The following is a 14,333-nucleotide window of genomic DNA, read 5'->3' on the forward strand; positions in this document are numbered from 1 at the left end:
GCAACTTATTGAGTTACATTACTTCAGAGTATAAAATTAGAAGTTTAATTTTATTTTCTCTAAAAGCATATGCCAAAATCAAGATAATTTGCAATTCAATCAACAGTAGTACATACTTACTCTACTCCTTCCCATCAACAGAATGGGAACAGAATTAATTTCTTCTCATTCCCAAATAAACCTTCTACCTATTCTATCATTCTCCTTTCTGTATGCTGTTATCAAATATCTCTAGCTTAGTTGGTTGGAGCATGTTGCTAATAACAACAAGGTCTGTGAGTTCGATCCCTGTAGGGTCCACTCACTTGAGAGTTGGACTCTACGATCCTTGTGGGTCCCTTCCAACTCAGAATAGTCTGTGAATGCTTTGTAAGTAGTCTACTGTCAGTTTTGTGAAGCTTGTAACTTCTGCACTAGAACCTGAGCATTTATCCATATCTAGAACTACAATTTGTAAAGAAAGATGCAATCCTGCCATTAATCCACCAAGAGTTTCCAGAATGTTTCATTTACGGTGTCAACGTAAACAAGTGGAAGATTCCACTCAGCCTATTCTGAAAATAGCTTTGAAAATAAAGCATTTCCTTGAACCTTAGTACAAAGGGTAGCAATTCTGACAATGACTATTAGTTAAATGAGCCATATAACCTGCTAAAAAACTAGCACTGATTCAAGTGACTTTGAAAAGTAGTGACCAACACACAACAGATACTGGTTATATCCACTTTGTCTCATGGTCACTGCTTCTCTAGGCATGGCACAGAATCCAGACCCAACAGGTCTTCTAAAGCACTAAATAAGCAGGTATTCTGAATTTCAAAATTAACAGGTAGCCTTCTTTAGTGGGTTTCTGTGGGGTTTGGTAGCAGCGGGGGGGGCTACAGGGGTGGCTTCTGTTAGAAGCTTCTAGAAGCTTACCCTGTCCCGTGGAGCCAATGCCAGCTGGCTCCAGGATGGACTTCCTGCCACTGGCCAAGGCCGAGCCAATTAGAAGGAATAGTAACGCCTCTGTGATAACATATTTAAGAACAGAAGATTGTGGCACAGAAGAAATTCCAGCCAGGGAAGAGCAGAGTGAGAACATGGAAATAACAATGTAGACACCAAGGTCAGTGCAGAAGAAGGGGCAGGAGGGGCTCCAGGTGCCGGAGCTGTGGCCCCCGTAGCCTGTGGTGCAGACCATGGTGGAGCAGCTGTGCCCCTGCAGCCCATGGAGGACCATCGGGGTGCACAGACCCACCTGCAGCCCATGGAGGAGCCCATGCTGGAGCAGGTGGATGCATGAAGGAGGCTGTGACCCCGTGGGAGTCCCAGGATGGAGCGGGGTTGTGCCAGAGACCTGCAGCCTGTGGAGAGGGAAGCCCACACTGGAGCAGGTTTTTCCCGGGTAGGACTTGTGGCCCCTGTGGGGGACCCACACCAGTACAGCTCATTCATGAGGGACTGCACCCCATGGAGGAGTGACCCACAGGACAACAGTTTGGGAAGAACTGCTGCCTGAGGGATGCACTCATGCCAGAGAGGTCCATCAAGGACTGTCTCCCATGGGAGGGACCCCACAGGAGCAGGGGAAGGACTCCTCTCCCTGAGCAGCAGCAGAAACAACAACTGACCATAACCCCCATGCCCCGTCCCCCTGCAGTGCTGGGGGGGAGGAGGGAGAACACGGAAGGAAGGAGGGGTGGGGGGAAGGTGTTTTAAGACTGTTTTATTTCTCACTCTTTGGCTCTTATCCTGTTAGTAATAAATATAAGTACTATCCCCACTTTTGAGTCTTGTTTTGTCCATGAAGGTAATCAGTCACTGCCCTCTCCCAGCTCTTATCTCTACTCATGAATTCTTAACTGGTTTGGTTTTTTTCTGTCTCCTCTATCCAGTTGCAGAGGGAGAGTGAGAGAGCAGCTGTAGTGGGTACCCAGTATCTGGCCAGGGTCAACCCACTACACCTTCTTCCAGCATCCAGCAAATATTTGAACTTTCCAAGTCTCATTCAATTCACTGTTCTGACACTGCATGGCTGCCTGCTATGATTAGAAATATATCAGACAGATGGGTTGTCTCAAAACAACTATTCTGATGCTATATAATCCTAGGTTTCTGATTCATATAGATCCTTTCTGCTGCTATTTTATAATGTGTATTAAACATTAAACAGAACATCCTGCCCAAAAGAGAGTATGGGATCCTTCACAATTCTCCTTGATACCAGCTCCGAAAGGTGTCAAAGTGATTCCACACAGCCCTCTGACCATCAAGGTCTAAACCTTGGTGCAACTAAATGACACTGAGGAAAAGTGATGATCTACAGAGTCTTCTATTTTGTCCTACAAACAGATGCAGCTATGAAGCTCTAGACAGAAACACAATGTAACAGAAACAAAATACAGCTGCAGTAAAATATAGCTGCAATAAAAGCAGATACACATTTTCAATTCAGAGCTGTAACTCAACGTCTTCTACAAAAAGGCTGGTCAGATTAAACTGAAAGCCACAGATAGTACCAGTTCAATGAATCTCTAAAACCCTATACAAAACAACTTTCATCCAGGTTTTGCCTAAGATTCTACTTTTTTGTGTGTCAGAAACAATAAATTAGACATTCAATCTGACCAGAGATGTACAGTTTCAGTAACACTTTTCTATCAATTTAGAAAGAGATATTTTGTGAAACTGCAGGTGAGCATAATCCGGTATTTATATTTTCAAGCATTTGTAGCTGAATCGATTAAGATTAAATGCTGTACTAACATAAAAGATAGTAATTATGGACACCTTCCTATCAAATTTATGTTAGAAATTAAACAGAAAATTAGTAGAGTGGGCCGTTCCAGAGACTACATAACAGCAACACGCTTAAAGTTCTCTACAGTCAGAGACAGCCTGGCTAGGATCAGACTGTAAATGTCTGTTTGCATATGCAAACTTAAAAGAGCCTGAAAAATATTGGATAATTCAGATTTAATTGACATGTGTAAATGATGTCCTGGGAAATACAAAGCAAGTTATATAATCTTCACATCAAAATGAAGCACCTCCTGGGCTTAGCATTTTTATTTGTACCTTGCATTAGTTCAAAACCAAAACAATAAAGAAAGACCTGAATAAGAATAGTATCTAACCACACACATTATTTAAGAAAAAGAAAACACAGTGTGACTACAAATATTCAAAAATTCTTCATATTATTATCATAAAAGGGTTTGGTTTGGAATGGCCCTTAAGGTCATCTAGTTCCAACTCCCCTGACAAAGGCAGGGGCACCTTTCACTAGACCAGGTTGCTCAAAGCCCCATCCAACCTGGTCTTGAACACTTCCAGGGATGAGGCATCCACAACTTCTTTGGGCAATCTGTTCCAGTGCCTCACCACCTCCACAGTAAGGAATTTTTTTCTCATATCTAATCTAACCCTACTCTCAGTTTAAAGCCATCACCCCTTGTCCTATCACTACATGCCCTTTTTAAAAGTCCCTCTCCAGCTCTCTTGTAGCCGGTTTTAGGTACAGGAAGGTACTCTAAGGTCTCCCCAGAGCCTCTTCTTCTCTGGGTTGAATAATCCCAACTCTCTCAGCCTTTCCTCACAGGAGAGGTGTTCCACCCCTCTAACACTCTTTGTGGTCCTCATCTGGACTTACTCCAACAGGTCCATGTCCTTCTTGTGCTGAGGACCCCAGAGTTGAACATAGTACTTAGGTATTAGCTCAGGCAACCTTTTTCAGTAAGATCTATAGACATGATGCTCAGAGACCATCACTAGAAAAGGTCCCTGAACTTAATCTTACATTGTGCCAGGCCAGTTGCAGAGTTCTCTACATGAATTCTTGCTTTCAGCCACCTTTCTCCATAGCTCCCTACTGGAATTTTCTACACGGACCACCTGTAGAATTTTTCTTTATGAATTCAGGACTAACAAGCATAATTCTTTAGCAGGTTTATTGTTTTCTGCTCTGACATCAAGGTGGGAGTGTCTCCCACACTATGCACTCCTTTCCTTTTCAACCATCATAAATGTAGAAACTGCATAAGAGATCTTCAAGGGGTTTGGAATGTGAGAGGTTCCGTTGTCACATACATGGTACGAAATGCCTATTTGTGGGTTGAAGAACTTTCTTAAAGCAATTCATTGCTGGGACTGCTGTGAAATTAAAGTCTTAATCTATAGAAGCACTTCGCTCACTTCATTCATTTTTTTTTAATAAAAATATACCATGAGATTCTGAAACTAAGGTGCCTCTCTAAAGACAACATTTTTGAAGAACATTAGTTATAGAGGAATGTGCTGCCTTTGTTATATCGTCAGCCTGCAGAGTCTCATAGCAAGAGATTAACAAAAGTTACTATTTCCAGAAGAACTGATTGAGGAAAAGAAAAAATAGCAGCATTATAAGATATACAAACTTCTTTTATGGAACAAAATAACTTGGGCCATAACTTGATTACATAGTCACACAACACCGCTTTACAGGTAGTCCACAGGAATATTATTCTAGTTAGATCAAGGCAATATTTGGGTCAGTTTTCAGATTTGAAAGACTCCAGAAAATTGAACTAACTCTATTTAGGATGACTGTGCAGCTTGTAAACACAGAACTACAGTTTTCAGTAGATCTTGGAGCAGACCTTCTCTTTTTATAAAAGCTGACAGGATAAATTCAATGCAGAGATTTCTTAATATTTTAGCATATGCTTCATATTCATCTGACATTTTGTATTAACTTTGTCATGGTTTAATCCCAGCCAGCAACTCAGTACCGGACACTCAATTCTCCACCTTCCCCACTGGGGAGGAGAATTGGGGAAAAAAACCATAAAACTGGTCAGTTTATAGGAGAACAGTTCAATTATAGAAACAAAATAAAATATTATAATAATAATTATTACCATCATGATGATGATGATGATGATGAGAGAGAGAGAGAGAGAGAGAGAGAGAAAGGAATAAAACTCAGGAAAAACAAGTGATGCACACTACAGTTGCTCACCACCTGCTGACTGATGCCCAGCCAGTCCCAAAGCAGTGATCAGCAGCTCCCAGCCAACTCCCCTCAGTTTATATACAAGCTGTGGTGTTCTGTTGTATGGAATATCCCTTTGGCTAGTTCAGGTCAGCTGTTCTGGCTGTGCTCCCCCACCCAGTTTGCCATGTACCTCCTCACTGGCAGAGGATGGAAAACTGAAAAGTCCTTGATTTAGAGTAAACACTACCTAGCAACAACTAAAACATCGTTGTGTTATAACATTATTGTCATACTAAGTTCAAAACACAGCACAGTACCAGCTACTAGAAGGAAAATTAACTCTATCACATCTGAGGCCAGAACAAACTTTCATCAAGAACCACTTGAAATTCTCAAATGAATAGTACATTTACCCTCAAAAACTGTAAGATATAATTATCAAGATCACAAAATGCTCCAGTCTTTGGCATACTCATAAACAGTACGAGCTAAGGCACAATACCACAGCATGCACCAATAGAGTAGAGATTTACTGTCGTCAGAAAGAAAGTAAATTATTCTCAATTTCATTACGGTCATAAAACAGGGCTCACTAAAATTCAGAAGCAATAGATAAAAGGTCTTCAGTTCCCTCCAAAAATTCAATGGTTACTACACTGGTACTAGTTGTAGGACTAAATAAAGTGTTTGTTTAAATATTGCAATAATTTTGAACCAATCACTGTAGAAATGGTCCAAATAAGTTTCAGTTCTTCCAATTTCCTCAAGTCCTGTAAAGCTTTGCCATTAAAAAGCATTTATATTTCTGTCAATTTTGAGCTTACATTTGAAAGTACACTTACACTTCTTTATATTTAGATTGAACCAGAGATAAGGAAAAATTGTTAAATTAAGACAAGAGTGCCCCTCAGTGGTAGTATGATGATATAAAATACAATTATATGATACTTTAATATTCTGAATATTTATTTTCATCACTCAAAGCTCCATTAAATCACCTTCCTTCAAAACTATATCATTACTATGAATCAGAGGGCTTTTGGCACATACAATTTAGTAATGAATGAATTTAAGTACGTACATCATCAGGTAAAAATATTTACTATGAAACAACAGTTGCTGAATATTTATAGCTGATTGTTTTGTGCATGTGTGCATACACCTACACCTTCCGGTTAGATTTAAAGAAGAGAGATTGAATTTTGCATAAAGACTTCTCACAACAATTCTGCAGCATTCAAATAGTTTATTTTCTTCTGTGTCATGAGCAGTAAGAAAGCATGCCGTAGTTCTCTGAGAACTTTAAAAACTACAGGATCTGAATTGCCTGTAAGACTTGCTGTGTGTACCAGGTTGTATTGATTCACTCAAAGATCAAAGCTATGCCATGCTTTGTACTGTTCACACACATACTGCTTTCAAAGCCTATCCTAGAACCTGCCTAGGCTCCCGCCTCCACACTGTGGTGATTACAGAAGCATACATCAAGAATATTCACTAGTCAGGCTTAGACAAATAGCACCTCACTGCAGCTGATCACTGGGAACAACTGAAGGATAGTAAGCAGCTTCATGGTAGAATTGGAATAGAATAAAATTGACAGCTGTTTTACTTCGTATGTTCATTAGCACTTGCTATGTAAACTGGTTATTTCAATATTCTTGCTGATGTAAATAAAAACAGGCACTGAAGCATAGCTACAGTTTAATTTTTTAGAGCTAAATCATCTCCTCCATCATATTTGACATATATAGCTGCAAAAAAATATAGTCATGGCTGATGATACCTGGTGGCAATGAACACAAAATTTGTATTAGCAATTATTTTACTTCTGTGCCTGGGAAGATCATGGAACAGATCCTCCTAGAAGCTATGCTAAGGCAGATGGAGGACAGGGAAGCGATTCAGGCTTCACCAAGGGCAAGTCCTGCCCAAACAACCTAGTGGCCTTCTATGATGGAGTCACTATGTCAGTGGACAAGGAAAGGGCTACACGTGTCATTTATCTGGACTTCTGTAAAGCCTTTGACACAATCCCCCACAACATCCTTCTCTCTAAATTGAAAAGAGATAAATTTGATGAGCGGATTGATAGATGGATAAAAAAGTAGTTGGATGATTGCATCCAGATGGTAGTGGTCAGTGGTTCAGAGTCCCCAGTGGACATCAGTGACAAGTGATGTCCCTCAGGTGCCCATACTCGTACCAGTCTTAGGTAATATCTTCATTAATAACAAAGACGAAGGGATTGAGTGCACCCTTACCAAATTTGCAGATGACACCAAGCTGAGTGTTGTGGTTGACACACCTGAACAATGGGATGCCATCCAAAGGGACTTGGACAAGCTTGAGAAGTGGGCTCATGGGAATTTCATGCAGTTTAACAAGACCAAGTGCAAGGTGCCACACCTGAGTTGGGGCAACCCCCAAATCAATACAGGCTGTGGGATGAACAGATCGAGAGCAGCCCTGCCAAGAAGGACCTGGAGGTGCTGGTGGATGAAAGGCTAGACATGAGCTGGCAATGTGAAAGCCAACCCTACCCTGGGCTGCACCCAGCAGGTCGAGGGAAATGATTCTGCCCCTCTACTCTGCTCTGGTGAGACACCACCTGGAGTACTGCAAACACCTATGAGGTCCCCAGCACAGGAAGAAAATTGACCTGTTGGAGTGAGTCCAGACAAGGGCCACCAAGACGATTAGATGCGTGGAGCACCTCTCCTACAAGGAAAGGCTGAGAGAATTGGGTTTGTTCATCTCGGAAAAGAGAGAGTTTCAGGGGGACCTAATTGTGGCCTTCCAGTACCTGAAGGAAGCCTAGAAGAATTATAGAATCACAGAATATGCTAGGTTGGAAGGGACTCATCAGAATCATAGAGTCCAACTTGCAACTCTGCACAGGACACCCCAACAATCACACCATGTTCCTGAGAGTCTTGTCCAAACACTTCCTGAACTCAGACAGGCTTCGTGCTGTGACCACTTCCCTGGGCAGCCTATAACACCTTTGGGTGAAAAACCTTTTCCTGATATCCAACGTAAACCTCTTCCATCTCAGCTTCATGCCATTCCCTCGTGTCCTGTCACTGGTCATGAGAGCAAAGAGACCAGCACCGGTCCCTCCTCTTCTCTTTACGAGGAAGTTGTAGACTGCAATGAGGTCTCCCCTCAGTCTCCTCTCCTCCAGGCTGAATAGACCTCAGTTGCTCCTCATAAAACTTCTCCTCCAGACTCTTCTCCACCTTTATTGCCCTCCTTTGGACACTCTCTAATAGCTTAGTATCATTCTTATATTGTGGTGCCCAAAACTGCACACAATATTCAAGGTGAGGCTGCACCAGTGCAGAGCAGAGTGGGACAATCCCCTCCCTCAACCAGCTGGCAATGCTTTGCCTGATGCCCCCCAGGACACAGTTGGCCCTCCTGGCTGTAAGGGCACTGCTGACTCATATGCAACTTGCCATAGACCAGGACCCCTTTCTGCAGCACTGCTCTCCAGCTTCTCATTCCCAGTCTATACAATTAGGGCTGGAGAGGAACTTTTTACAAGAAGATGTAGTGACAGGACAAGGAGGAATGGTTTCAAACTGAAAGAGAATAGGTTTAGATCACATATTAGAAAAACTTCTTTACTGTGAAGGCACTGAGGCATTGGAACAGGTTGCCCAGAGAAGTTATGGATGCTCCATCCCTGGAAGATTTTAAGGTCAGGTTGGATGGAGCTCTGAGCAACCTGGTCTAGTGGAAGGTGTCCCTGCCTACAGCAAGGGGGATTGAAAATAGATTATCTTTAAGACCCCTTTCAACCCATACCATTGGATACTATAGGATCACAAGGCAATAATTTACTAGCTTCCAAGTATGGTGACCAATGGCCCAGGAAACCGAGACCTTCTGAGAGTTTCAGTAAAGAAATGCTTCTCAGGTACATCATGAGAAACTGTCTTAGAGAAAAGCAGTTCTACTTACTAATTGTAACTTTGTCTTTATCCCCTAACATGACATTGTTTGGAGTGAGATCTCGATGAACAATCCTCTCCTCTTTATGCAAATAACGAAGAGCTAGACAAAGCTTAAAAACAAACAGAAAGGACCTTACAAAGATTCTTAATAAAGGCATATAAAATTAAATTCACAGCTGATATTAGCATCTGATAGAATAAGTATTAGTTTGTCATTTATTAGCCTAAAAAAATGGTGCTACCAATTACATGCAGGAAAGTTCTGGAAAAAGGAATGGAGGTCCTTACTTGGATAAATATATGCCATATTCTGTCTTCTGTAAACTGTTGTTGTTTTTCCTTCAAAGAGTGAAAGTGTTCTCCCAATGGCACCCCCTCTATGAGCTCCATGACTATGTACAATCTGTCATCTACATAAAAGAAAATTAATAGAACATTATATTTATACAGAAGGCATTTGAAAATAGAGTATTTGAGGTAAAGTTATATTTTAGAAGCTGTTATTTTTTACTTTTTAAAAATTTAATTTGTACGGACAAATACATTTTAATCATGGCTCTACTCCCTGGTATTTCATTTTTTCCTCAATTTATGTCACAGCAACTATAAGGAAATCACTGTCTGATAATCACTCAGGGGGCATGTGTATGTAGATAACTCTTTATAAAAGAAAATTAAGAGAATGAGGCTGGGCAATCTGTATCTTTCATCCTACGACTCACTATAGCTTTTCTCCCTATTTAGCATTTCAATTCTAAACTTTGGATCTTTTTAGAAGAAGAATGATGCTTGCCATATGTTTACATTGCATCTGGTTTCACTGATAGATAAAAAAATATAATTTCTCACCATTTTTCCAATTTTAAAGGAATATAAGCCTGTCTGAACTGTAGCAGTTCTTGAAGAAAGATTATTGCTCAAATTTGCCTCCTGACAAGCTGTATATATTGCACATGGCCTTTGCAGCTGACCTGGTGAAACTGTCCTCTTAGTAGTAAAAATGGGTAATTGATGAAAAACATTTTGTCCTTATTGATCGAAACCTTTCAACAACACTCCTAAGTAAAACAGCTTGATGCAAAGTCATTCCCATGTGAAGGAATTGAGGGCTCAGAGAAAAAATTTTACTGCCCCCAGTTAATTGCTACTATTGAGGGCTGCAACTTGCATCTGCTAATCTTCAGGGTAGAAGTATGTTTTATCTCCAGCAGTATTGAATCTGTTCTCAACATATTTAAAACGTTGATCCACAGAGGGAGAAGGAGCTCATGCAGAGCCAGGTTGTCTGGCATGCACCCAAGTCCCCACATTGAATATCTAAATCTTGTAGACTCACACTGATGCAGTGCAGGGTTGGCTATGTGTAGCTGTGGACAGGACAGAAATTGCCCATTACTATTTCCTCCTGTTGATAATAAATTACATTTAAAAAATAGGTCTTTCTGATTGGACTTTTGAAAACTATCCTAAAGGAGTTTCACAAAACACTTGGTTACCATACCTTTTGAAAACATGCCGATATCTTTCCATACTGAAGAGAAATCTCAGGGCTCTGAAAGCATAACACTACAACAGAAAAAGTACTAAATTAATAAGAAATTTATACAGAAGTGGAAAAGCCATTGATAAACAACAAGGATTCCCCTCGACTTTACACATTGGTATACTTGGTATTTAAATGACTAGATAGATTATCTTATTTACCTGATAACAAAGGGAATAAAAATATTTTAAGTTCCTCCTGTATTTTAAAAGTATGCTGGAATATTTAGGGGAAAAAAATGTTTCAAAAAAAACAGTTGGTGACAATAGCACATGCTGAGGAACACCTAAATCTCAGTCATCTCTTTTTGTTTGCAGACAGCTCAAGACTTGAGACTGATCTCTTCTCCAATGCTGAAAAATGTAAATGTAATCAGTGGGTTTGTAATGTTGCGGTAGAAAAAGCATTTTGCATTTTTTCTGAAAAATACAGTGTAGAACACTGTAAGTTTTAGCAGGGGACAAAAAAAGAAGAGTGAGAAAGAGAGAACACTCAACTTTTTAATCCTAAATTCATCATATTTACAGGAATCTTTACGTACCTCAGTTTCTATATTTATGTATCTTTGTTCCAATATGATCTTTTCTAAAGGAAGGTTATTTTTAAAACAGCCACTGGCAGGTAGCTAATATGCATGCTTTTATGCAACTCATCTTTAGTTTGGCTGAGCAAACATAGTCATGGAGTAAGATCACTAAGGTAGCACGGCAGAAAGAAGCTGAAAATTTAATCACTGAAAACATAGACAATGGAGCAGTAAAGAAACCAGACCAGCATTCAAAAAATTCTAAGAAAAATACCTAAGAAATTAAAAAAGGGTATTTCAATAGCTGCCACTGTATTTCATAGCAGTAACAATAACAAAGGCAATACAGATGGCTGTGGGAGAATATGAATAAGGTTTCATAAAAATATACTTCTTAATGTTTACCCAAAACAGATTTAGCTTTCATATGTGATCATGAAGTCCATTATTAATTCACACTGGCTTCATGTTTAACCCAGCTACAGTTGCTTAGTAGCTCTTGTGAGTTATTTCCAGCACATTCTGCTGCAATCTAAAAATCTCAGTGGGCACTAATTAAACTCCTTACAATTCTGTGAGGCAACTGTAGTGTGCATATGCTCCAGTTCATTAGACTCAATGTTAGTTTCATACATCCTTTAGGAAGACTTTTATTTATCTCACCCTTAAGATGATTTAACTGAAGTGCACTATAAAACTCTGTCATAGTAGAAAGACACCTACTGCACTGAATCAGCTCCCCAGCTCTAATCTAGAAGAAATGCAATGAGAAAGATGACACTAGAACAAAATTCTTTTTTTGTGGAAATGCCTTCCCTTACTATTCAAGTATGCCTACCTGATTAGATAGTTGAGTAGCTATGTAACCATGTTAGGGTAAGGCTATGCCAGAACAAAGAGCAGGTGAGAGGCAGGATCCTGACTGCATCCACCTGTGCTAAGGACTTTCTCAGACTTGCCTAGAGAAGGGCAACTAGAGCAGCAGCAGCTGTGTTTATCCCTGAACCCCAGTCCACTACTTTCCTATAGCTTAGAGAGACACCCACATTTTCACAGAGCCTGAGAAAAGCTAACAGATAATTAATTACTACTGATAACCTTTAGCCTAAGTTGACTCAAACCAGTACATTTATGGGGGTAATGACATGCAAAACCAAGAGCCATTCTATGCTTAGTGGGTCTGTATTTATCCTACACTTACATTTTTTCTACTTCATCTGATTGTTTTCCTATATGTCATGTAACAGCTGCAGTAGGATGCTCCAGAAACAAACAGATATTAGTACAGTGTCAAATTTACAGTAAGTTTCAATGGCAATTAAGGCACTATAGAGAAGATTTGATGCTGGGCAACCTGAAAAACTGGAGGAAAGACTATCACAAGAAAAAATATTCACTTTCCTTTACACTATATAAGGCTTTAGAAACAAAGTAAATCAGAACACAAAACCAGAAATTGAAGCACAATTTAACTTTTAGTTTGTGGGCCATTTGTTATTCCTGGGTTTGTTTTGAGGGGGGATGAGGGGTCCCCTTTAAGTATGACTTTTTTTTTCACTATAAAATAAACTTCAATTCATAAAAAAATCTCAGGAATGGTTTGGGGCTTTCAATGTCCAATCATAATAATTACAGTTACGTGTAATAAACTGGCTTTTTCAGCATTCCTTTCTTTGTTGGGTAAAATCAGCTTTGCTACTGTATATATTCCATTTGCCTAGAAACCGAGAAAGGTCAATATTAATAGTGCTCCTTTGCACAGAAACCACCAATAAGAATCAGTGTTGCTTCAGATAAATCAGAAGCTAATCCCAATAGACAAGTTCTCAACATCCTATTGCACACCTAAAATATAAGTTCAAATTACTTAAATCTACGAAAGAATTAAATCACTGTTCCATTTAAACTGATACTGCAAAGAGAGCTTTTGAACGGATAATGAAGCAATGCTTCCATCTCTGGAGGTGAAAGAAATTGCAGCAACAGATCTGTCACCATGTGAATATTCTGAATTGTCAGGAACAAAAAATCCAGTCTCAATAAATACAAATTGGAGAAACACCAAAAGTGATAGCCTGAGGAGTCTGTGCCTTCAGCAGGATTTTGTGAAAATCATACTGATTTCAGCTTCTGTTTTCATACAACCATGTGTCCTCCATTAATGTATCCACAGTGTTGGTCTGATAGATGGGTACTGGTTCATTTAGTTAAGAATACTGCTCCCAATTACTTGATAAGCTCCCTGTTGAAAACTCCTCTCTAGCAAAGTTGAAGGAAATACATGCCAGCTCTGCTGAGGCTCTGTTGCAGTTTTCTTCATGTTTTCTTCAACTGTTCATGAAGGTAGACTTAAGCTAAGGTTTTAGATGGTGTAATAGAGCCATTGAATCATAAGCACATTCTATCTGCTACCAGAATTACTGCAGACTGCTACCAAGGCTGTAAGTTGAGGCAAGGACACAAGACAGACAGGTAGAGGCAATTACAGCAGAAGCAAAAGGTTCCCAAATGCCTGAACCAAGGGTCCTTTGACACTAAATGGTATAAACCTTTAGAGGTCACTTAGATCGACTTCCTCGGCACATAACTGAATGAGCTGCAAATCTTCTTCCTCTGTTTTTAACCCAAGTGAGTTCCTTCATCTTGTTCCCCATGCAACTCTCAAAGTTGTATTAGCACCAAGAAAGAAGTAGGATTTTAAATTATCAGCTATAACACTTACATGTCATGTTGACCAACTTGTCTACATTATGCTGCTCCTCTCCGTAATTAAGACAGCTATTTGCTACTATTTCCATACACTATGAGTAGAGAAAAAATAAAGAATACAAGTAAAAAAAAAGTTTTAAGACTTCATAAACCCAGAATGTTATGCACAGAAATAGCCTGTAGGTGGTGCATCTGTCTCATGAAAAAATGTTCTGTAATGCAGTAGTATATAAGGGCAGTTGCTTTGTACAGTTTTGTACACTAATGAAAAAGACCACACCAACTGCTTATGTGCAGAGTAATGGACTCTCTTTGTTCCATAAACCAGGAATATATGGACACTGCTTTTTGCAGTGTATTTCGTTCCAAACATAATAAACTGACATGCAAACATAATGGGCAAGGGTATTATGATGAATTCTACCCGAGCTAGATTTTCAATTCCACCCAAGCTGTAAAGCATTTCCTACAGGAAGACGGAAAAAAAAATTAAAAATTAGTCAAAATATGGAAAACACCAGAAAAAAGAGAACACTAGAACATAAATGCTTTGTTTGTCCTGGAAACAAACTTTGTTTGTTTATTGAGAAATTCTGACTCCAGTGGTCAAAGTTAATGGACGCTTGAAATGCTTAG

General features: G+C 39.7%; 1 protein-coding gene across 1 annotated transcript in view; it reads right to left on the bottom strand.

The window, feature by feature from the left end:
* Positions 1-14,333, bottom strand: part of NEK10 (NIMA related kinase 10) — an 85,554-nt gene that overhangs the window by 59,938 nt on the left and 11,283 nt on the right. Inside the window, 7 exon segments of the mRNA XM_027639478.1 lie at positions 8,927-9,029; positions 9,208-9,329; positions 10,416-10,485; positions 12,628-12,705; positions 13,219-13,319; positions 13,711-13,789; positions 14,122-14,163. Of these exon segments, the coding sequence (XP_027495279.1) occupies positions 8,927-9,029; positions 9,208-9,329; positions 10,416-10,485; positions 12,628-12,705; positions 13,219-13,319; positions 13,711-13,789; positions 14,122-14,163 (595 nt within the window).

The sequence above is a fragment of the Corapipo altera genome, unplaced genomic scaffold (assembly GCF_003945725.1).
Source record: "Corapipo altera isolate COAL_440 unplaced genomic scaffold, ASM394572v1 44, whole genome shotgun sequence".
Taxonomy (NCBI): domain Eukaryota; kingdom Metazoa; phylum Chordata; class Aves; order Passeriformes; family Pipridae; genus Corapipo; species Corapipo altera.